At 39.7% G+C, this 25,253-nt stretch overlaps 1 protein-coding gene across 5 annotated transcripts in view; it reads right to left on the reverse strand.

The window, feature by feature from the left end:
* LARGE1 (LARGE xylosyl- and glucuronyltransferase 1) overlaps window positions 1–25,253 on the reverse strand; it is a 281,109-nt gene that overhangs the window by 90,811 nt on the left and 165,045 nt on the right. For all 5 annotated transcript variants that reach the window (XM_061371803.1, XM_061371799.1, XM_061371800.1 and 2 more), the window contains one exon: window positions 14,800–14,971. In XM_061371803.1, coding sequence (XP_061227787.1) covers window positions 14,800–14,971 — 172 coding nt within the window. The remainder of the gene's footprint in view (window positions 1–14,799; window positions 14,972–25,253) is intronic.

The raw sequence follows: 25,253 nt of genomic DNA on the forward strand, positions 1-25,253 counted from the left end.
GAAGAACAGAAACCAAACCAGAGAGAAATAATGAAGGGGGTGGAAACTGGTGGAAAGCAGTGTATCAGAAAATAAAGAGGGAGAGCTATGATCTGTTGTGCTTTTCACAGGAACTGAGACAGTAACTGCTTGGTTCTTGTCTCGCTTGTGAGGCTCCCTGGCACTGAGTCCCCTCTTGAGCTAGATCTCTTTCTTCTAATGTTGAGTCTTGCCTGAACTTTAAGTAATGTGGAAAGAAACAGCTCTGGTCATTGCTGACAGCAGATGGGCACAGCAGAGCATCTCTATGGTACCAAGTACCTAAAATGCCCTCGTAACAGTGCTGTACAGACAAATCTGTTTCTCCTGTGAGAGAAAAATCTCAGTTTGAGCTGAATTTCATTGTGATTCACATAAACTAAATCTCATTGTGATTCACAAGGAATCCCATCAGTTTGGCAAGCAAGTAATGATCAACAGCCATTGATACTGCAATGGCATTTTAGGAACAGGGCTGTGCCACTATATCATGGGCTGCAGTGTATGGAATAAATAAAGGAGACCCTTAAACTAGAGCTCAGGCATAAGCAGACAATTCCCATGCTATTCCAAATTAACTGAAAGCTATCACAACTTCTCTTTCATGATCACCAAATTTATCCACATCTCACAGTTTCCAAAAGTTTGATTCCTTAGCTTTTTCTTGGTTTTTAACAGTGTTTCACAGGCTTTTAGTTTTGAGAAAAAAAAACCCAAACATATCTGGATCAACTGGTTTTAAGTTGAGATAGGTGGTGAGATTACTTCTGGGACACCTCTGCTGCACACTGAAGTCTGATGTCTCATGAAAAAAGAAACACAGTATAACTCACATATGCACTGTTTTCTAATTAGAAGCGGGATTTTCATCTCATTTTCACCAATATAAATCCAAGGATAGCTTAAATGAATGGAGTTACTCTGGATTCAGTCTATGGTAAATGAGACAAGGATCTTGGCCTAATCTCACAAATGTTTCCCTTGAGATCCCCATTAGTAACACTGGGTTTTTAGTGAAAAATGCACCACATTCTTGCAAGATCCCCTGGTGGGGAAAACCGGTATTTTTAAGAACATTAATTCTACACAATTACCTTGAAACTTTGGGTGAGATCTCAAGGGAAAAGACTACAACATCCTGCTATCTCTATGTACTTCCTTACCAACAGCACTAGAAATACGTAAAGAAACTCTGCAACAATCCTAGCATATAATTACATAATTAGTTTCAGTGTGCATGTATTGTAAGTCTATAAGGGAAAGGCATGATACAGCCACACCTGTTTTCCCTCATAAGTATCATTAGTACTAATTACTTACAAGTTCACTCATGGCAATCGCTAGACAATATTCAATTGCTTTCAATATACTGTTGAGAGATCCTAATCCCACCTGCAAGGCAGGGAATGGGTACTGGTAATTGGTAAAAGTGCTTCAAGCTTTCAGGCTAATAATACAATTGTGACAGTACTTTATCCTGATTCATCTGGAAGAGTTTGCCTCCTCTTTGCCAACGGACCCACTATGAACAAGGCATCAAGACCTACAAAGCTCCCAGGAACAAGCTCATGCTTTGCCTGACAGCTATGCCTGACAGAGGCAGTCTGAAGAGTAGAAGAGTAATAGGTGTTTTGGATGTCTTAAGAAGCATATTCTCAGTGCATTTTTGCAGAGGTGGACATGTAAGCATGACTTCCCCCCACCCCCTCCCCAAGTCCTTAAATCACAGCTCTCGTGTCTCTGCTTTCAGCTCTAGTTGCAACTTCCTTCAGAGTTTATCATTGCTTTTCCAAACACTGCTCACAAGGGGACAAAAATGATGAAAGGTGCTCTTCAGGTCTCAACACTCTTTCCAGAGATTTCTAACCCAGTCTTTAGGCCTTAATTTTGACAACCTGGAGACTTCAAATATTGTTAGAGAAATTATTAAATATCTCCTCTTTTACCAAGGGACAAATTAAGACTAATCATAGCTTTGGATCATGAAAATCAAATTTCTCCTACTTTAGATTCTGCCTTCCAAGCTTCATCCCAAGAAATTAGCATTCCCATCTGCCTTCAGTGTGAAAGTCAGACCTACATAGTGAGGTACCCTAGAGCAATATATTTCAACCAAGTTAGTCCAAGCCTCACTCCAGAGATGGCTCTATGTTCATTAGTATACAGGATCTGTTCATGACTGAGACACCCAGCAGAGCAAATCTGATAGATAGTCAAGTGTGGGCACAGACTGACATTTCTATTGCATTAGCCAGAACACATGATTTGAAGTTTATGCTGACTTTAAGCTTTCTATAGAAAGACAGATGGTATGTGATCCAGGGTAAGGCTTCTCAGAATAGTTAATCCATTAATATTTTGGCAGAGAAATGAATCAGTGAATTTATGCCAGATTACCACTTAGTGCTAGGTGGATATGACATTTTAATCTCTAGGTTTTTATTTACTCTATCACTAAACAGCAGTCTTCATCAATAAGTTTCTGCACCTCATAATTTTGTGCCTTTTAGGGGAACGTTAAGTACAGATCTGAATATCTGGGGAAGTGTGCCTTGCCAGTTCAGAGAGCGTGTTCCAGCAAGAAACTGCAGATGGACCTCAGGTGTAGGCTGCTAATGTTTTTAATGCTCTATAGAAAACACATGGTGATGGGAAGATAGAAAAAGGGTTGTAAAACTTAAGAAAGGTGAAAAACAAGGCAGCTCAAATATTGGTGTCACATCTGCAATGACAAAATAGCCCTGACGCACATGAAGAACTATTGTAACTGAAACACACTAATATTCAAGTGTGGTTTTTGCTGCCTACTCTTAAATGGTACTGACTGTACTGGCCAGGTCAGGCTAATGCTGATTATATGTTCTGTATTGACAATATAAGGGGACTTCCAGTGGAATATAGTGATATGGGCAAACACTCTTGTTACAGGGATAGTGAAGAGCTTATTGCAACCTGCAGCTCTTTCTTACTTCTGCTTCTCTTTAAAAAGAAATCTCCACAAATTCTCCTTATGCACAGGTACATATTCCAGATCGAGATCCAACCCTGATGTGGTCCCTTGGACTGCAAACCTGCTTCTTTACCTAAATTCACCTCTTACAGCAATCTCAGTAAAGTGAAACAGGAGGAACTGAAAGAAGGACTATTTGATGATAGAGAAAACCCCATTAAAAATGAAGCTCCTATAAACTGTAACAGCTGTCCTAGCATTAGTGCTGGGTAAGGCAGCATCGGTTTTAGAAAGCTCAGGGTATGTCTATTATTTGGTTTGATAATACTGTTCTTTAAGAACCCACACATGCATATGTCCTGCTCAACAGTGTTTTCTAATTATTAAAGAAGTGGAAAAGATGGCAGCTTTGAGCATCTGCTCATGGTCCAGCTCTTCAGAAAATTAAGATCTAATCCAGCCATAAACCCCAAGTATCAACCATAGAGCTTAGAGCAAGACTAGCAAAAAAGAAGAGGCTATGAAGCCTGTTCTGCATTAGAGGCAGAAGGACTGTTCAGAGAATGGCTTTGTACTGAATGTATCTAGTTAGTAAAATTAATGAGTAGAAATCACAGGCATGGTGGTCAGCCTTCAGTAATTTAATCGAAACAGGAACTAATTTAAAGGTAATATAGAAGTCCCTCTGAAGCTTGGCTACAATTTTTTCATGGAGTAGAAGTCAACATGTCATCAAGATACACAGGAAAAGGAGAAGACAGTGTTTAAAACATTTAACTTCAACTTTTGACTTATTAATTTGAACCTTTTTGACAGGAGAAAGGAGTTGAAGAAGAGCAAAGGAGGGAATTGTGTCCAGCAAATCTTGACCAGATTAGATGGAACAGGTCTCATCTGGAAACTTCCAGATCATGGAGGAGATTTCTGATCCATACAAATGAAGGATAAGTAGCACCCTACGATGTAATTTCTTTGAATATGATATTCAAGGGTTAGAGGGAACAGGTTAGAGGGAGACACTGAGAAAGCAGGAAGGGAATCCTGTTTCCCAGTAATCATCACCTGCAGGCAGGGCTGAAAAATCCAGAATGGAGCCTGGAGAATTGAGGGTCAGTTGTGAGGAAGCAATAGCGGACTTGTCTAGGCTTGCAGAGGGGTCAGAAACCATAAAACATGTCTGAACTATATGACGTCCCCTGCTACCTGCTTGACCTTGACAAGGGAAACTTTTGCAAGAACACAGCAGGAATCTTTCATGTTCTTTAAAACATGCATTTAAGGAAAGAAATGCTCATTCATTGTTGATGCAACTGATTTCAGAAAACTGACCGACTTGTGCCTCCCCATAAAAATACTGATCATCAACAATCTCCATGGCTGCCTGGCTAGGCTGGTCTAACCTCTTTCCAAATACATTGTGTGGCTTGTCATAAAATTATGATCCTGTAACACTCCACTCTGTACTACAACAATTTGCTGGGACAGAGTAAATGGTCTGCAACTGGTCCATAACTTCAATGTGAAGTTTGATAGTAGAGATGCACAGTAATCTATCCGAAGTTAGGAGATGATATGCTCCAGCGGTCCACTGCTCTAGGAGAACTAAATAATGAGTAGATGGAGATGCAGATTTGTGGAAGGAAAAGTGCTATTATCATTCTTTACAAGCAAAAGAGACTTTACAGAGCACAGCTATTAAAGACACCACACAGGGAGAGGGAAAGTCCTCCATACAGGCAGATCCCAAACAATTTAGGGCTTGCCAGGTTACAACCAATACTCCAAAGCTCGCAGGCTACCAGCATGCAGCTGGAACCAATTCTCAGCATGAAGCAGTGCTTTGTAAGAGGGCTGCCTTATTTGGCAGCTCTTGCTTCAGCAACTGAATAGTCTCAAGGAGCAGTCCCATGCAGAGAACACTGAAGTAGTCCTGTCTTTTGATGACTACAAATACCATGACAAGTTTTTTTTATCCTAACTCCCGGGTACATAATGTAAACCCTAGCTCCTATTTTGCTAGTTTTGAGTATTTACTCATGTGGACTGATTAGTCAGCCCCGATCCACATCCCTAAAGATGGACTTAAGTAGCTTCAGTTTCACTTAGTTGTGCCTACTGAGTCTCAAGAAGCTGTTCTGCTGACATATTAAGTCCCAGCTCTGGAATGAATCCCAGAACCACGAGGAGCACAAGCAGCTGACAAAGGCTCATCTTACACCCAAACAGGAAAATCATCAGCTTAGATCTTGGGATCCTTTTATGTATTCAGGCAGTGCAAGCAAAACATAAACTGGCCTGGGTCTTCACCACGAAATGTTGAATGTGCATCTCTTTTAATGACATGAACCTGTACACTATTTACTGCAGTTACGAATTTTGCACTTTTGGTCTGAAATTCTTTTCAGCACCAGCCCTTGTGCAATAGAAGATGTTACAGATCACCACACTTGACACTTAAGACCAAACTATGAATTCCACTGTGGCTACATGCAGGAAATAAAAATACAGAAAAGTTTTGGACACAATCCCTTCATTTTACTGTACATTTTTATCAATCACCTTTTGGTATGTATCTGGAAAGGATAGGATAAGAATCTGTTGGTTGGTAGTAGTGTCTGAAAGCACAAAAAGATGTACCTTGAGGAAAGAGTCAGAGGGAAAAAAACCTTCTTTTAATTGAACTGCTAGGCCTGTGCTGAATGCAAGCTAGAGGTTACTGCAAAGCACACGGAGTAAAGCAAGCTTGAGATGTAAGTAAAGTAAAGACACTTGGGAGATGCAGGGTGAAGTAAGCCATTAAAGACATATCTAATTCTTTCTTATAGCTTGAGGGTTTAAACGGGGGTTCAAGCATTCCTGATTTTCTAGATTGCCTGGGGAAAGGAACCCTGTAAGGTTTATACTATTTCCACAAAATTGGACTGATTACTGTTTTCATTTATATGGATAAATTCTAGTTTATGCAACTGTCCCCAGTTATTGCTCATGGTGCATTTGTACACAGCTTTAGTGCACTTGTCATAAATTGGCTTAATTTTGTAGACCCTTTTCCCTCCCCTCTGCTTGCTCGGAAAACAATACCTTGCACGCACCCTGCTGATGGGACAATCATACCATTGACCTCTGTGCGACACATTCTACCTTCCAACTTGAGCCTGTGAGACAGATACTCCCTACTCCACTATACCCTATGCAAATCCATGTGCTGCCAAGGACAGTATTATAGACATAATTTGTTGCATAAAACCAAAAAGGTGAAACCTCACATGAGAGCTTTGTAATTGGAAATGGGGCCTTAGGTCCTTAAAAATATGGATTGCTAATGCAGAATAAGGTAGGCTCAGGGAATATGCCTGGTTCAGAGAGGAAGAAAACAGCATATCAACTCATTACAATGCATTTCACAGAGAACTGTGAAAAGCACATGTGCTTGACAGATTGCATGTGATTAGAATAAGGGCCTTAGGCATGGAAACCTATCTATTAAATATCACTCTTTCTTTAGCCCTCGAAATATAACTATCAAACCCTAGAGTAAAACTTCATTTGTTAGGTGAATGACCCGGATGTCTCATCTGCTTGGCTTTTTCATAAATGCAGAGGTGAATCATCATTACACATTACTAATTGGAATAACGGACAAGTTCCCACTCCCTCCATCTTCACTGCCTACTCATACACTTGCTCTGCTTTACTGTCACCCAGCGAATACAGAGACACTGGCCAGAAGGATTAGTACCTGGACTTAATCTGTGTACTCCACCCAAGAAGACTGGCAGACATTCATCTTGAGATTTTTTTTAATAGCCCTCTAAAATATATATATATATGAACAAACAAGTTGTGAGTTGATGGGGCAGGAGTACTCAGTGTATCTGAGGAGGAACGTGTCTATAATTGCATAGAACGTGAACAGATTGCAGGAGAAAATGATCAACCCAAAACATTTATTGGTGGACAGTAACTCCTGACTGATTCTTCCCTTTAAGTTGTGATAGGGGGTTATTATTCTTTTCCTCCTCAGTTTCTTCCCCCACTCTGTTCTCCCAGGTTTTCATTTCAGCACAGCTTACTGGCATCCCACTGCCAGAAACGCACTTTTTCTCTGCTGAGATCAAACACACAAAGCAGAAATGCTTCTTCACCCAGTGTGTACCCTCTGGGAGACAGATTTTCTAGCTTCTGGAAAGTCACAGCTTCTGCTGGTCAAGGGAGATGGAGATATGCACTTTGCTCTTCTGATGCTGCACTCTGCCCAGATTTCTCTCAATAAATATTTGCAAGGCAATTCAAAAAGCTCTAGGTCCATTCTCCACGGCTGGAATACGAGAGATTAATAGAACTAAAGTATCTTGAAATCCTGAAGGTAAAGCTCTGAAGAGACAGAAACTGGTTTTTTTTGCTTTAACACTGTGAGTCATGCAATGTTTAGTTTGGGTGTTTGATACATCACAGCAACTAACCCAGAAAGACAGCTGTAGAATGAGTGGCAGGTTTAAAAAGAGTGGAGAAAAACAATGCAGGAAAAGCACTAGATTGATGTTGAGAAGGTAGAAAAAAAGTCCTCAAAATTTCAGTATAGCTAACAAGATTTTATTACAAATCTTGTAATATATGGTGTGGTTTTATTCTGAAAACTCTAGTTGTGGAATCAAAAGATGACAAAAGAATATCAGCTTTCATTTTAACTAAAACATTCCTAGCCCCCATGGGAAAAGCTTGAAAACATGACCAAAGGGTACCCCTTGGAAATAAAAATGGAAAAATAAAGAACCCAAATCTTCTATTTTATTTTACTTTACTTTAGAATTTTCCCCACCATGAGTTATACCTAATTTCTATGCACTGTTGGCCTTTCACCTCTAAATGTTTCTGTCTGGTGGCAGAAACAGACAAAGAACCATTCAGCTAAAAAAGAACTACAGATGTCTCAGAAACTGCAGCCATTCTATTTTGGCAGCAACTCATAATCAGAATTTTCTGATTATGTCCCTTGTCGCATTAAAACCCATAAACTAGAATGTGCACATGCTGATCCCTATAATAAACTCTCTCCCCTTGAGCTCATTTACTGAGGTCAACTTTCTTACATACTTCCTTCTCGATATAGGAATACCACAGCAAAGCAAACTGCATACTGAACAAGTATGGAGAGACAGAAGTGTTTTTCCCTGGGCCCACAGAATCAGTAAGCCCCATCTCTTTGCTTGAGGGTGGTGAGGCACTGGAATGGGTTGCCCAGTGAGGTCGTGAATGCTCCATCCCTGGCAGTGTTCAAGGCCAGGTTGGACAGAGCCTTGGGTGATATGGTTTAGAGCGAGGTGTCCCTGCCCATGGCAGGGGGGTTGGAACTTGATGATCTTAAGGTCCTTTCCAATCCTAACTATTCTATTGATTCTATGATCCCCTCCTAATTAAAATCAGCAAAATTAACCTCTAACCACAGTTAGAAACTTGTCTTTTTTTTTTCCAAATATCCTAAATCCTTACTTTGCTGATACTTCACCAAGATAAATCGGTGTTCACTCCTGTAGTTTCACACACAGATGATAACAACAGCATCATGAGACAGAGGAGCAAGACACACCCCAACATTTCTATCAGCTATACCTAACAAATAGGATCCTTTATCAATGAAGCTTCAGAGATTCTGCAGCAGAAAAGAAGAAAACATCACAATGTACTTCACCAAGATAAATCGGTGTTCACTCCTGTAGTTTCACACACAGATGATAACAACAGCATCATGACACAGAGGGGCAAGACACACCCCAACATTTCTATCAGCTATACCTAACAAATAGGATCCTTTATCAATGAAGCTTCAGAGATTCTGCAGCAGAAAAGAAGAAAACATCACAATGAAACAACCAGGAATAGAAAACCTTAAGTAGATGGAGTCTCCACAGGGACCTTTTCAAAGAAAAAATGTATTTCATTTGTGGAATAACCCTAGGATGAGCTATGTACTGTAGTCTAACCATTAAACACTTACACAAGTCTTTCAGAAGCTAACAGATGTTTCTTTTATGAGCAAAGACAAGTGCCATTCGGCCTTTTTAGACACCTATAAAAATTCAGATCATTTTAAGCTATTTTATTAGCTGCCTGACAATTTTATTAATGCACTCTGCTACAATGTGATCCTGTTTCCTTCAGAAAAAGACTGGCTCATATCATGGACTTTTACACACACTTAGGTGCACGTTGCTAATGCCTTCCTCTTGATTAGTAAGAAAAGAGAACCTATTGTACTGACCAGAAGGAACAGAAAGATCTCTGCAGGGTTTAACACAAACAGTGTGTCAGCCTGCAGAGATCCTGTCTCAAAATGATCTGTGAAAGCTTTAATGATTTACTCAGTGTAAACTGACAGACTGAACTACAGGATCTGCCCAGAATCAATTCTGTGGCTCAACTACTGCCTTCAGCCATAGGTGACAATGAATTTTAAATTCTAATCTTGGCAACAACTGAGTATTTTACATCACCATAAGAAGAGCACACCTATAAAAAGTATAATTTCTGCAGAAGAGCCTAGGTCTGTGACAGGTATAGTTTATTAAACTGGGGATTCACTGATGGAGCCAAATTCAGGGAAATTTATACAGCACCTGCTGACTCTGCCTGACTCTCACCAGAGCCATCAGCATCTCACTTTCTGGCACACTAAACTCGCACACAAATGAAAAGTCATGCATGCATTTGATATTACAACCTAATGTATAATAGTTCTTGTAGGAATATCATTACTGAACCACCTACACAGGATGTTGAATTTTTTGATGCTTGTGATTTTTGTTTGCTCTTTTTCCTGAAGAAGCTGCAAAAATAGCACGAACCTAGATTGCTACCTCAGGCATTCTGCAGAGCAATATGCCAAAGCACCCACATACTGAGTGTTTGCAAATTTTAAGTTTGGGATTGACTATGTGCCGGTCCCTCTTCAGCTGTGGGCATTTAATCCTGCACCAAAATCGCTGTTGACCTTTTCTGGTATTTATGATGTCAGTATGGATTTTTATCATTGTTTGAGCTCCTGAGACAAAGCAAACAGCTTCTATATATTTTTTTTCTGTTCATGCAAAGTGTGAATATGGGAATCTCAGTCCTCCTATCAAGCCTGACATTTCTCCTTCTTGGATGCTTGATTAATGGAGGTAGGCGATTCTGCTTTACTGCTTTCACCAGCTTTCCAGAGAAGACTACTTGCACAGATGAACATTAATTGTAATTTATATTCTCTGGATGACTTAGTGTACAAGTAGAATTATTTGAAATACATTAGTTACGTACTGTCCAGTTGCTGTTGCACAGAAGTACTTAAAATATTCATCATATCAGATAGCTGTATGAAACTAACATGCAGTAGTAGAACATCACTGTTCAATATATTCTCTGAGTTATGACATATACCTAGAAATACCATAACGCTCTTAGATGTGGTGTTCTTCTCAGAGTCTCTCAACATTGATCTCTAACAGGGATTATTCGGGTCTCATTTGTCAGTCTCAGCTGTGACTCATGCACAACAATGGCCTAAAGAAACAGGCAGACACAAGAATTGTCACCCGATGCTAGCTAAAGTACAAAGACAGTCTCATGCTACTTGTGCTTCTGGCTGAACCTGAAACCTGTAACACAACCTGTAATTCTGACGACTATTATAGTCAGGTCCCAAATAAATTCACAATACTACTTACCATGAATGCTCTTGAGAAACATAAATTTAAAGTAAAAACTGTAAGTTTGGAAAAAAATTAAGACATTTCAGTACCAATATTTTGGGTTAGCAAGAATAATAAAACAATTAGCTGATACGGTTTTTAAAAGAACTTAAAGATTGATGGCTGAGAGCATCGCTTCAGACTGCTTCTTTTCTCAGAAGAATTCACACAATTTCTGCAATAAAGGCATATTGGTTACACTAATCCTTACTGTCTGAAACGCTTCGCAGCACTTCATCCAAGAATGCGTATGATCTACAGTCCCACTCTTTTCCCTTAGGCTAGGTGCTTTCTCAAGTTTAGAACTGTCAAAATCCAGTGAAAGATGAATAGAAAACATAATCAGTGTCAACTAAGTCACGGAAAACATGCATGACAGGTTATCTTCACTGGGCTGGCTGAAGTCTCACACCTTTGAAGTCCGTATTTTGGAGTTATATATCTGTCCTAGAGAAACAGACTGCCTATCTTTGGGAGAGCAAGAGAGAATGAGGCTAAAGCAGAGATGTCCAAATCCCAGCTGAAAGCTGTATCTGGCTCTTGAAATACAAGTTACTGCTTCCCAAAGACATATTTACACATAGAGATTGAAGCTTGCATATAGAAAGAGTGCAACTATAAAACCCCCATAAACTGCTAAGAGAAGTTTCTAAATGTTACATTGCTTGAGACACTGTTTCAGGCTACCAAAGAAAGGTGTGAATTTCTCCCAAATCCTAAGGTTGCAACTTCAAAGAAGAGATTTTAAAATGAAATCACATATGTACAGCCCTAATTTGTGCACTCACAGAATAGTTGGCTCATTTATTGTAAAGGCATATGCAAAAAGCTTATCGGAAAATGGAAGAACAGCAATAATTTACAAAGGAATCCTATTTCCTTTTTTCCATATAGAGAGAAAATGCAGTAAGCAGCTTTACCACCTAAAATATTAAGTCACTGGGTAAGGGTCTTATCTTTTCAGCAGCTCTTAAGAGGAATGGAAGAAGAACCTTTGCAGAACAAGAATACTGGGTATTGCAGGTGCTATTTAAAACATACTGTGGGCCTTTCTACACAGCAAATTGGACCTGATTAAATTGAAACCAATCCCAAATCAGAATTTCTTCCAAGTGTGGTGTCCTAGAAAAAGGGAGTCTGAGCTCCTGGGCTCTGTCACTACTTTTGTTGGGAAGGAAAGTCTTCCTGGGCACAGAAAGAATTGCAGACTCTAGGACCCCTTCTCTTTATCTGCATGGCTGTAATTTGGAAGAGGCTGTGCTGGACTGTTATCCTGCAGCAACCTGAAGAAGGAAGCTCTTGCCTTTCCTGCACTGATGTGAAAAAAAATCTTCTATTTGCTCTAACAACATCCTGGAGCAAGCAAGTTTATAATGGCCACTTCTAGCCAACGAGTGGGTGTTTGAACACTCCTGGGAGGGCCTGTGGGTCTAAGGTGCCCTCAAAGCTGGAGTTGGGTATAGTGCCAGATTCCTCTAGAGAGTACAATTTCCCTTCACAGGAGTTTAATTTTTCTTCTGTTTAAGTAATATTTCAAGAAATCTTTATAAATATACTTGGGACTTCCGAAGGAAAAACAAGGAAGGGATTAAAATATCAGTTTAAACCCAGTTCTTTTAGAAGAATATTTGGGACAAATGACATGACACATCCTTTGAATCTTCTGTAATGCTGTCAGGGTGAGGACAAATTGAGAATCACCATATGATCTAAAACAATATTTACAGCAGTAGAAGAGCAACAGTATCACTCCAACTTACTTGCCCTTGATTTCTAAGATGTTCGATTTCCACTGAGTCACAGAACCACAGAATCATAAAATCATTTAGGTTGGAAAAGACGTTTAAGATCATCAAGTCCAACCATTAACTTTGTACTGCCAAGTCCACCACTAAACCATGTCACTAAGTGCTACTACACCTACACGTCTTCTAAAGACCTAATTCTTATCCATAAACCCTCAATCCTACTGTCACCACCATCAAACTCACTGTTGCCTAATGGGACTGCATCCCCTGATAGAGGCTTGAGAATACGCTTTTGCTTGGACACATTCATTTCCCTCTCCTACCCAACATACAGGATCACTATTTTGGACGTATGAGCCTTGCATAGTCCTGGGGCTATGGAACTGTCCCATTAATTCTTTCTTTGTGCATGACTGTCTGGGAGATGAGCAGATATAGATGCTGACCAGTTTCTTGCCAGGATTAAAAAACTGTACTAGAAGCAGGTGGTCAGACAGAATTAAAAAGACAGGCTGGCCAACTTACAAAATCATACATTTGGGAGCTGTGATATGTACGTTATGAGGGCTGGCAGTAGCACAGGAATTCTGTCTCCATGTGTAAGTTAGAGCTTTTCACAGCTCTTATCAGCTTAACAACCTTGCCTTGCTCTATGGAGACTGACTTACACCCACTTTTTAACTTCCATTAATTATCCTTCTCTGTGTTCCTGTATTTTCTGTCTGTATTTTTTTTTTCAATCTTAGGCCTGCCTCTGCTCCATATTCTTTCTTTAGAATAAGTCTTTATGCTTGGTTTCTTTCCCCAAGGGAGCTTCATTGAAACTGTGGCAGAAAATACAAGCAAGGAGATGATCCCCCTAATTATCTCCATGCAGATTTTCCTATCTTTGACCATGCAGTGCCCAAGTTCATACACATTTCTTTACCTGCTACATTATGCTAATACACCATATTCAGTAAAATATTATTAATGGGACAGTAACACACAGTGGGACAGTACAATAATTATTCCAGCATTACTCCCTAGACATACATTTATGTAAATTATGGTTGTCAAAGAGTATGTTTACATGAAACTCAAGGTTCAGTGTAAGGAATGGCTTGGTGAAGAGGTTTGACCAACACCCAAAGAACAGGAAAACTTCATATTCCTTAATGAAGAAAGTTTGTGAGTAGTTCAGTTAAGTAAGAAAGTAATTGCTTCTGGCCTGCTGAAGGGACAACAGTAAATCCAGAGAAGGGAAAGGAAACAAATGTATATAGAAGCAAGCACTAGAACCCAAGCCTTGACTGTAGAGCTGAAGATCCTGCCCATGAGCTAAGTACAGGCAAAGGCATTTCCACATGGGGTGAAGTACAGCAAATGTGCTGTCTTTTCTGTCACCTTTCTAATGGAGTGGTGTATTTTGCTTCTGTAAATAAATACTCCCATTTCCTTAGGCTGACTTTGCTTGAGGTGAGTCAAGAGAGATGAGGATATGCATCAAGGTTACACTTTTGAGGGGCTGTACAACCTCAAAGCAGGAATGTCTCTACAGTCACCAGCACTGCAATACATATTCTGAGGGCAAGAGGAGAACAATAGGGCACATCTGACTCTTAAAAGCTGGCAACACCAGAGCCTGGGAGGATTAAATGTTTTTTGCAGTGTGTCAGCCAGGAAAGTGCTCTGGTTTGTGACAGGGTAATGAGGAACTTTTTTTGTGACTGTCTCCTTACACAGTTACTCTGAAAGGCTCCTTTCTTAGCCAAACTATTAAGGAAATTTTCAAGGAGTTGTGTGAAACGGGGATAGGTAAAAAAAACTACTTTAGATGGATAATTTAGAGCCCTTTATCAACTCACTAAGAGGAGTACGCAGTAACTTCTTTCTATTCACATGTAAAACTCTGCCCCCTCCATCCTCCTCCCTGCTTCAGGTATGACTCTAACTTCATTCATTTTCAGCAGCGACATGGATAAGTTATATTGAAAGTAATAATTAATTTTCATTACCAAAATGTAATATAAACCAATTTCTTCCAAGTACTGAATACTACGAGGTACTTGAATGTCACACCAGTACAGATTCCTCATAATTCTTTATCGCCTAATTTATTGTCAAACTCTCACCTGTCCCAAATAATGAGACCACTAAAACACACTACATAGACAATAAGTGTCATCAATCACTCTGTACAGCAAATCATTGAGGAAAGAGCTCACAAATAGGACAACTATATTCAAATACCAAAAATAGAAAAAGTGAAAACATTTAACAAATCTCAGATAGCCCTTTACCCCCACTATATTGTTTGCTTTACCATTTTCCCTCCCCCTCAAATAAAGACAGTAAAAAAAATTCATTAGAATACCTTTGAATTTGTGAAAGACGGCCCATAGCTCAGCAATGTCAGTGGCAAATGTTATATCTGTGTCGAGGACAATGACTCGCTCAAGATTGGAAGGTAGAGTCTTAGTCAGAACCAACTTCATCAGCCCGTAAATCCCAGAGTAGTGTTTGTTGGGGATCCAAGACACTTCCGACTGACAGGAAAAAGGAAGTGGGAAAGAGGAAGAAAAAAATAATCTTCATTAGAGAGAGGAACTCTTCCTGACACTAGTTTCTTGTAATAGTGGAAGATTGCTGAGGTGGAAACAGCCATCTAAAATCCTGCTTTTAAATTAACTTCAAAAGCTTTACAATATGATAAAGCTGCTATAAGATTGACAAAGGGTTCTTCAAGGCAACTGCTTTACACAAAATAATTGAAATTAGTTGAGCCTGTCCAACTTTGTACAATCCATTGTGAGTCATCCACGTATCTTGATAAAACTGAAATATATTTTTGTATCAAAATTTCAGGTGTAAGGTATTCTGCTCTCATTTTCAAACAAAACAAAAACTTTGGTTTGAACTTCTGCCATTCCCAGAATCTTATGACTTAAGTAGAACTAACAAGCTTTTTGGGGTTTTCTTTTATTTCTTACAGATTCGAGGGCAGAATTTCAAAAGGCCAGTCATTTAGAACACTGGTCCAGAAAATTGCTAAAGAATTACTTCTTATGAACTCAAATTTTTCCTAAGCCTTACATCTTTAATTTCTAACCACTGACATCACACAGACATGCCCCAAAGTGGAGAAAGTGTGAGAACATTTTTAGCCACATTTTTTGTTAGGTATATATTGAATAGGCAAACCCAAACACATTTCTTCATTAAGGGCTAAACAAAACATTTCTACAGCTTCTAAAATAAGTTGGGATACTAAACTCAGTATTACATTGTGCTACTTGCACTAGAATGTTCCATGAGCTATGCTGAATTTTCTTCAAGACTCAAGTTCTCAAATATCACTGGGATATAAAAATGGGATATAGAAGTTTTTGTACAGTTCCTGTTGCCCTGTTTGAAATTCCTCATTTAATGTTTAAAAGTGCATGCACTAGAATTCTCAGATTTTAAGTTTTTCCCTGAGTCATGCTCCCATTAGCTTCAATTAGCATTTTGTCTGTAGGGGACCTGAGTGAGGCTGATTTCAGGATTTGTCCTGGCATGTTATACTTCAGAGAACGTAGGCAGAAAATAACTGCATTCATAAAACAGAAGATTTATTCTGTTGTTTAACTGTCTCATATCTGCTCACTGGTACTGTAAAGTTTTTATGTGAAACATCTTTTTGCACAGAAGAACTCATTTCCTCCAAAATCATTTAAGAAAACCTTCTGATAAGAGATAGGTTCCTAAACGTTATTTGGAAGCTGGAAGAGTAGTTTAAGAAAGGCTAATAATAGCTGCTTAGAGACCATTTCTTTTATAAATATAAAGTAACAAGGCCACTGCTGATGTAAGCTGACCTGCTCTTTTCCCTTTAAAATGGCAAACAGTTGTCTTCTGTATTATCAAGGTTACTGTACCAGGGCAGAGATTTCCCCCACTGCTAAGCTGGTAAAAAGACAGGGTAGTAGAGCAAACCTTTAAGGAGAAAAGCAAAATTTCAAGGGGAAAGGCAGGAAAAGCAGCTTATCTTAAAACAGAAAGAGCAAACTGAAGTGGGAAGTTTCAGTTGCTTTTTCGAAAGGCACCACATCCTGGCAATCCACTGGTGTGTTCCATTGTGTATATAATTAATATGCAATCACTTACATATGGCTGGCACTGTCACCTCCACATGTATCTATTACTTACTTGTGCTTTCTATAGGATTTGCACTGTAAAATGCCAGAATTAATATAAGCAATGATTGCTAGGACTGTGGTATAAACCACTATGAAAGAAATTATAGAGGGAAGTAATACACAGCATGGTTAATTCATGGGTCTAAAGCACCATTTCATTCTTGCTTGCTTGCTCTCTCTGTAATTTGTATGATGCTTAGAAGAGCGCTTGGGTCTCCCAGAGACATGGCAATATTAAGTCTCCAGTTATATAAAAGTAAACCTCAGTGCTCCCCATAAATGTTTTCTGAGTTTGAATCAGAGATAATTTCAAATGCACACCCTCAAATCTCCAGTTATTTGTGGTCCTAGCTCTCCTGCATAAGGGACCCAGGAATGGACCATCACATTAAGGTGTCAGCCAAGCAGAATTTACTCTGCTTCTCCGTACTCTCTATATCATTCTGAATCTGCCACTTGACATTGCTGCAATAGACCAGCCATGGAGATCAGCTCTCTAGTCATACTGACAAGGTAAAAGAGCTGAAGTACTTTTAGAGACTTGAGCTTGCTTTTGTTAGTACACATCCATATGCTATTGATTTTGGATGGCATGTCCTTCATTTTATTAGTCCAAACACACAATAGCGCCAGAATAACTCCTAATATGCTTATGCAAATAAGCCTAATAAGGCAGGGGTTCAGATGTTGCATGAATAGCCTGAGACAAGAAGGGAAGGTAAAAGGTGGCTGGAAAAGTGTATCATCACCTTCAAGGAGCCATGACATGTCTCACTGCAGGGAGTAGATCCTTGCCTGGCAGTTCCTTCTGATCTGGCACACAGAAGCCAAAAGCCTACCATCCTGAAGCCTGAAAGGATCACTTCTAAAAATGAAAAGAGCAGTCCCAAATGGTCTACCACAGCTGACAGACACCTCTGATCTGAGCATATGGTGAAGTTGGAACTCTCAATCCGTTAAATATACCTGAAGTTTTATCTCCTCTGATGCACTGTTGTCTAAGACATAAAGAGGGGTCCTAACTTGTCCCCAGTATAATTTCTTCATGGCTTTGCTATTCATGAATAATCTAACCATTACAAATTTGTGCTAAAGAAAACTTACACTACACAACAGCACTGTGAAGGCTCACTCTCTCTGGGTACTACATATGGTCTTCCTAAAAGGCACACAAGAACACTGTGGTTGAATAGGTGCTTAGTAGTTAAGAATTGCCAGTTTGCGATAAACAAGGTGGCATAAGCACAAACTTGTAACTTCTGCAATCTCCAAGCTGCCCACTTTGGTATAACTGGTAACACTTGGCCATTTCATTTACCTAAATGTTGTCTAAACATTTTCTGTAAGCCTTAATACAGTTTTTTTCTCTCCAGTGTAGTTATAATGGCCCATATATAGAATGTCTGTGAATCATCTGCTTTACAAGCTAGATCAGAGTTGCCTTTAGAGAACAAACACTCTTATAAGATATGGCAGGAACAGGAAAAAAAAAGAAGTAAAAGAGGAAAGCGAAACAAAATAGTGTGACACACTTTGCCATTTGTGTAATTCTCAGTTCAGCAGAAATAGCACACCTTGGATCTCTGGCTCTCAAGGTCTGGATTTTTGTGCATGAGAGGAGAGTGAAGAAAGGCATTTAGCTGGTGCTGACAGTGATTCTTTTAAGTAAGCTAAGTGAAATAATATCTACTCAGTATAGAACTTTCATCAGAATCATCTTTATTCTTTCCATAATTGAAGACTGAAAATACACTAAATTATCTAAATTATTTGGTGTTTCTGGCACTGAATATAGAAATTATATGCCCATGAGTCTGCATGCTGTATACAACCGATCACCCTGGTAAATGCCAGAGAAGCAGGAGGAACAGTCTCCATGACCAGCAATACTTTACCAGCATGTTGTCTTCCATAACTATGCTCTGATTGCCTCTGGGAACAGCTGGCAGAAACACAGTGCTGTATGCATCCTAACTCAGCTTTCTCACAGTTGCTCCCATTGTATAAATGTTCATCAGAGTTATCAGAACTGCCGTTTTTAAGGAGTGAAATCTAATAGAGACAACTTAAAATCATGCTTTTCTATTTCTGTGACAGAGAGAGGGGAAACAGCAGCTCCTTCTTGGTTGTGAATGAATTGTACACATTCTCAAGTATTTTCATTCTTAAAAACGCTTGAGTATGGTTGCTCACACATTGAGATCAAGAGCACAACTCTTCTACAAAGTCATCACTAATACATTCAGCCAGACTTCAACTCTTATACTGTACTTCTTTATGGAACTGCAGTGACACAGTTTTCCCTAAGCATGTCATTTTTTTCCCCACAAACAGGTGATGCAGGAATTTGCCCAGGCTTCCCAGGTGAATACTGATTGCTCTGTTGCTGTAAGCAAAATCTGCACATGGGCAGGTACCTTAAGCCTCTTTGAAAGACTCTTGAGGCTCAGCAGACAGCACACTTGGAAAACACTACTAACATGAACAGAATGACAGCAGAAGCACTGACCAACAGGAAAGGATGAACAACATACAGGTACCTACACTGTGTCAGATCAGAAGTCCATAGAGCTCAGGAGACAGTATATGATAGTGGATGGTGGCAGGTGCCTACTGAAGAGTTTTAAAAGAGGGAAATATACCACCTACATATATACTCCCATCATCTAGCAATCTGCACCAGATTTTGGAGTCAGAGATGGTATTTCTTTTGTTAACAACTTTGGACAGATTTCTCATCTGTGAATTTCATCAATTTTTTTATGTCCTATAAGTTTTTAGCAAACACAACATCCTGCAGCAGAGTGCCACACCTTATTTACAACTCCTGTTTGTCTGGACCCAGCTATAGAGGGAACCTCCTGTGTTTCAGTTTGTGCTCACTGTCTCTTGACCTGTCACTAGGCACCTCTGAAAACAACCTGGCTCTGTCTTCACCTCCCTTCAGGTACTTATATTCATTGATGAGTTTCCCCTGAGCATTCTCTTCTCCAGGCTGAACAGTCCCAATTTTCTCAGCCTTTCATTATGTGTGAAGTGCTCCAGTCCCTTAATCATCTTAGTGAACCTGACTTCACTGGACTCTCTCCAGTATGCCCATGTCTCTCTTGTATTGAAGAGCCCAGAACCTGACCCAGCACACTCCAGCAGTAGCCTCAACTGAGTAGAGTGGAAGGGTCACCTCCCTCAACCTGCTGGCAATACTTCATTCAACGCAGCCAAGGATACCACCAGCTCTCTTTGTCACAAGGATACACTGCTGGCTCATGTTCAACCTGGTATCCACCAGGACCACCCGCTTCTTTTCCGCCAAGCTGCTTTCCAGCTGGGTGGCTCACGTACTGGTACATGGTGTAGTTCCCAGGTGCAAGACTTCACACTTCTCCTTGTTGAACTTCATGAAGTTTCTGTTACACTCTCTTGTCTTCCATTTTCTTAATAGAATTCCTCACTGTCCCACAGAACATACAGCACCATAGCACCTCCTGAGCTGCAAAAAGTGCTTCTTGTTTAGCGTGGTAAGACGAGGGAGGTTTGGCTGATGAAGTGTTTTCCCTGGCAGCATGTCCTTAAACACTTTACACTGGAAAAATGCAACCTTCAATACTGTATTGATTTTCTCACTACATTCACTGCATCTTCCTAGATATCTTTGGAAAAAAAAAGAATCAATAAAAATAATCCTCAGCTATGACATAATATCCCCATTCCCACTCCAAATAAAAGATACCATTTCTGCTCAGCTGACTTTAAAAAAGCATCACTAAGGCCAGTATCTTGCAAGAGCCTGAAGGTCAGACTGGCTGGGCTAATGCACCAGGCTGAGTAACAGCAAGCTTGGAGGCAGAAGGTGCCACTTGCATGCACCCCTTTCAGAGGTGGGCTAATAAAAGGGGTCAAACAGAAACAAATCCCACCATCACTCAGAGTTAATCAGTGCAGATTCACTATGGTGGGAGGAAAAGCCAGCAGCAAATAGGGGGAGTCAGGACACAGAAAAGGCTGGGGGAAGTTGAAAGGCAGTCTGTAGGTAATTCTGCCTCCTTTGGGCTTTCACCCAGGTTTTGCTATAAAAAATATGTGGAATCTAGAATACAGTGATTGAAATAAGAAAAATGTTAACTGAGCCTTGCAATGAATGACTTGATGGAAAGCTGGATTTCCAAAAGTACAGTTTTCCTCGTCACTGTTTTTCAGTTTCACACAGGGAGAACTTCATCCTACTATAAATTTTTGCCATACCTCTTCCCACATAAATGAAACCTGAGTCACAATTCCAGTGGCACTAGCACAGATCAGGCATCCTTTCAGGATAATCTTCCCCATTTCACACTGACCATCCCTCATGATATCTAAACTCTCTGCAGGGACATGTGGCTGATCTCCTTTATCAGGTTCTTGCTTCCAGGAAAGCAGTATCAACATCTTGTTGCTGAGACTGGGTTAACTGAATCATTGAGAAAGGAGGGGGGCAGAGGATAACATTTAAATATGGGTAGCAGTCATGCCTGTCTTTAGCACACTGTATTTCTTTTTTACAAATAACAGTAAGAAAAAAAAAGGAATCAAAATCACACAAGAGAGACTGGTTCCAAGTGACCAAAGAGCCTGGGACAAAGAACGTGTCTGTCACCTGTAAGGAATGTCAAAAGGAATCTCCTTGCATCTCACCTTTGGAAAATCACTGCCTTTGCTTCATCCTTGTCAGGTATCTAGCAAAAATTAACAGAAGAGCCATATTCAAATGAAAACAGACTCTAAAAACATGAAAACAGACTCTGCTTGCTCAGTATCTTGTAACTTCAGCCTCGGATTTAATTTTGTCCCGGTGATTCACAGGTTTCGATATTCCCCCCTCTCCCCATAACAGGTCCTTACTATTTATATGAATTGTTGTCAAGGAAACCAGGAATCCAGCAAAGCTGGGTAACTTTTCTAGATTCAGAATTTCTGGTGCCAGAGTATTTACAGTAATAACAATAATTCACACTGAGAAACAGCTCTAAGGAGATGGGAATTTACACACTTTTGCTAAAATTATTTTTCTGTTTCTGCTGGCCTTCATGGCTGTTGTTCTTACTCATCACAGAAGCTTGGGTGACTTTAATAGAATTCCACCTCATCTCTCAGTTTATGAACAGATGATATCTTCCACACATACGTGCAACAAGTCTGGATACAAATAGCAGTGAGCAAAAAGGTTGAGATAGAAATGGATGATTAGCTGAACCTCTAGGTCCTGGATAATGTAGAGCAAATGCAGAAACTGTGAAGCAAGCCACAACTGGAAAGGAAGATTAGATATTAAAAAGGCAGAACAAAAAAAACTCCCCAAAAAAGCATCAGTATACAGCAAAGAAGAATAACTGCAAATTAATTCTCCTCTCTGTAGCAAACTCTGTAATGCAGTCTGACTGATGCTTGTTTTTCTTTTTTGTTGGGTTGTTTTTCTTCCTTCACAAATCTCTCACCAATACACACAGGGCAGACAAGTGGGAAAAACCTGATTTAAGAATGCATCTTCAAAACAACTTCCTTAATAAAAAAATTAACTGAGGGTGCTAAGAGTTAAGACGTGCTCTATGTTTGGAACCAACATGCTTTAAATGGATGAGACTGCAGACTGTTACATAAGCATAATGGATGTTTTTTTGACTCTGCTATTTAGGTAACAAGACATTCAGCCTTACAGCTTCTTCAGAAAAGAAATAAGCACGAAGTAATTCACCTCCTGGATCTTTGAGGATTAGCTCCCTTCCCTCAGTCTTTGGCTGGCTTTTCTCCACAAGGTTTCTATTCCTCCCTCCTCGCTTAGCCCCAAACTCAAATGGACAGTTTTCATTTGACTCTGAGTCCTTTCCTTTACTCTCATTTGAGATATTCTTAATTTTCTCCGCTATCTCCAAAATACTGAATGCCCTCTGTTTTTCTCTATTCATTTGTGCAAGATGAGACTGCAGAATAGAAAAGTCTGTCCAGTTTCAGTTAGTGCTGTTTCTTGTTCCTTTGGGCTCTTTGGTCTCAACTCTGCATGTTTTCAGTGTGGCAGACAAGGGTGGAAGACCTACAACAGTCAGAGCATCCTGTCAAAAGGTCAGTGAGAATAAACCAAACACCAGCCTCCCAGTCCTACCTCCCCAGCAGAGGCAAAAAACCCAGTCTTCCCTGTAAGATAAAAAAAAAAACCCTTCTTATTATTTTTTCCCCTTTTTTTTTTCCTTCCTGTCAGTGAATGAGTGAAAAGAGACACACAAGCTGGACTAGATCAAATGGCAGGAAGCCATTTCTGCTGAAAGCTGACTGACAGGTAGGTCTGGCAAGAATTTGGCCAGTGGTCAAAAGCAGCTCATGGCTGCCCTTCTCACTTCACCTGTATGGAAAGATAAGAAAGATAAATTGCATGCTTTAATTGCCAGTGGACTCAATCAACCAGCTCTTTGTCCTAATCCATCAGGGAAGATAGAAATCCATGAAAATATTATTTTGTCAGCTTTTTAATTTTAGTAACTATGTAAATACATGCCCATTAGCTGCAGCCATTATATGTTCTGGCAAAACTCCATGCAGCTCTTGGGGTGAAAGTCCAGAGTCATTCAATGTATATTTTTCATATTGTCAGGATATTAAACAGGTGTAATCAAGACACACTGTCCAGAATAAAAAGCAGCACCATCTCCTGCATAAACACCTTATGTTGGATGGACAATACCTTCAGTTCAGTGACAAAAATGTATCTGAAGTGGGATTTTTTTCCTCTAATAGATTTTGTGCAAGAGTCCATTTTTTTAAGGATGATGAAAGAAGGTAGCAGAACAGTTACAGTGTTTGATTATTATTAACCAAGTAATGCCTGGAAGGAGAATGCAGGTCTAAAATATTAGTTATCATTTGCAAAACCTCCCCAACCAAAACCCCAAAGTTTTGAGGGAAGGACTTCTCACCCTTTTAAGACTGAAAGATCTTATCCTGTTTGTATCCAATACAAAACAGAATGCACCTCAATGTAACAACCAGAGCTGCAGAAGACAGAATCACAGAATCAAGGAATATCTAAAGTTGGAAGGGACCTGTAAGCATCAGTGAGTGCAACTCTCTGTTCCTTGCAGTACTAGCTAAAACCAAACCATACGGCTAAGAGCAACATTCGGAAGGTCCTTGAACTCTGACAGACTTGGTACCATCATGACCCTGGGGAGCCTGTTCCAGTGACTGACCACCTCCTCAGTGAAGAACCTTTTCCTAATGTCCAGTGGCAGTTTATGGAAAGTATGTGGGAATTAGGACTGACATCCTAATATGAAGCAAAAAAAAAAAAAAAAAAAAAGCAAATATGTACAAGAAAAAAAGAATTAATTCTATGATTGAGAAGGCAATTATGAGCTACTATCCAGCATCTCACCTGTAAAAGCACCTCTCTCCAAACCTAAACTTTCATTGTTTCTGTCTTCAGAGCCTTGCTCTGGTGAAACTTTTGACAGCTGAAAATGCTGGACCAAGAAAGGGGACATTAGTGGTTAGAACACACACCCATCCAGTTGGTGGAATAAATGCCATAGCCCATTATTAAGTCTCTTGTTTTCTGCAAAAGCAAAGGCTTGGCAGGAAAACAAATCATCCTCCATCCTGCACGTCTGGAGGCCGGAGTGGAAACTTCTTATATCACAACTATTGCTTGAAGAGAACAAACATTATATGAAGCAGTGTGCTATTCTCCAATGGTAAGTATTATAATAGATCAAAACTCCTGAGGACTAAAAAAGCTCCAGGAATACATCTGGGATAAAAAGGATATTAAAGGATAAAATGTATTACAAGTATGAACAAGCAGTACTAACAATAACATAGTATAAGAAGCACTAAATGCAACAGAGGGATAGGGAGGAAGCATTATTTTTCTTTGTTACCAGAGAGAGATAAAATGTCTCTTGAATAATGCAGGACTAACTAGAGAAACAACCTGAAGAAAATAAAGACATTATCAGGAAAGCTGGGCTCCTTCAAAGCAAGAAATATTGAACTTGGTGTTCATGACACCTTCTTGCCTAGTTTCTGGTTAAGTATTGGTCAAATACTTGAGATAACAGTGTGTTTACATGAATGGTGTTTAAATCAAGTGTCTATGTAGCAGGCATGTATCTCTTACACTTCCTGAAACTGTCAGTGTGAGACCAAGGTCACCTGTGTCATCCTAATTCCAGATGATCTTGTAGTTTTCACCCTAAGGACCATCAGATAAAAATGCAGTCAGATAGACTGGTCAACACTGATCCTAAATGGCTGGTTAAAACAATACAAATGGAACCATTTTATAAAGGCTTTCAACTATATCAGCTAAAAACTGTGGAATCCATTCAACTGTGAAAGGGGTCAAACCTGAAGTAATGGAACAGTATATAAGAAAATTATCAGGGGACTGAAACGCTACTGAGTTTTCATCTTTGTTGCTGAAAGGGTGAGACCTAGACACCAGCGTTGCACCATCAGAAAATGAAACTTCTGCAGGATTAAGTGAGTTTGATCTGAAAAGTGGTATCTCTACTAACAGAAATAAAAGTACTCAATTTAGAAATTCAAGTGTTCTCATATCAAGTTGACTCAAAAAGAGTTGACTCCGTGGCATCTCATTAATAACCTTAGTATGTATCTCCCC

The sequence above is a fragment of the Neopsephotus bourkii genome, unplaced genomic scaffold, assembly GCF_033783945.1.
Source record: "Neopsephotus bourkii isolate Nb327-2 ecotype Australia unplaced genomic scaffold, CSIRO-AGI_Nbou_v1 NB_1589, whole genome shotgun sequence".
NCBI classification, from domain to species: Eukaryota; Metazoa; Chordata; class Aves; order Psittaciformes; family Psittacidae; genus Neopsephotus; species Neopsephotus bourkii.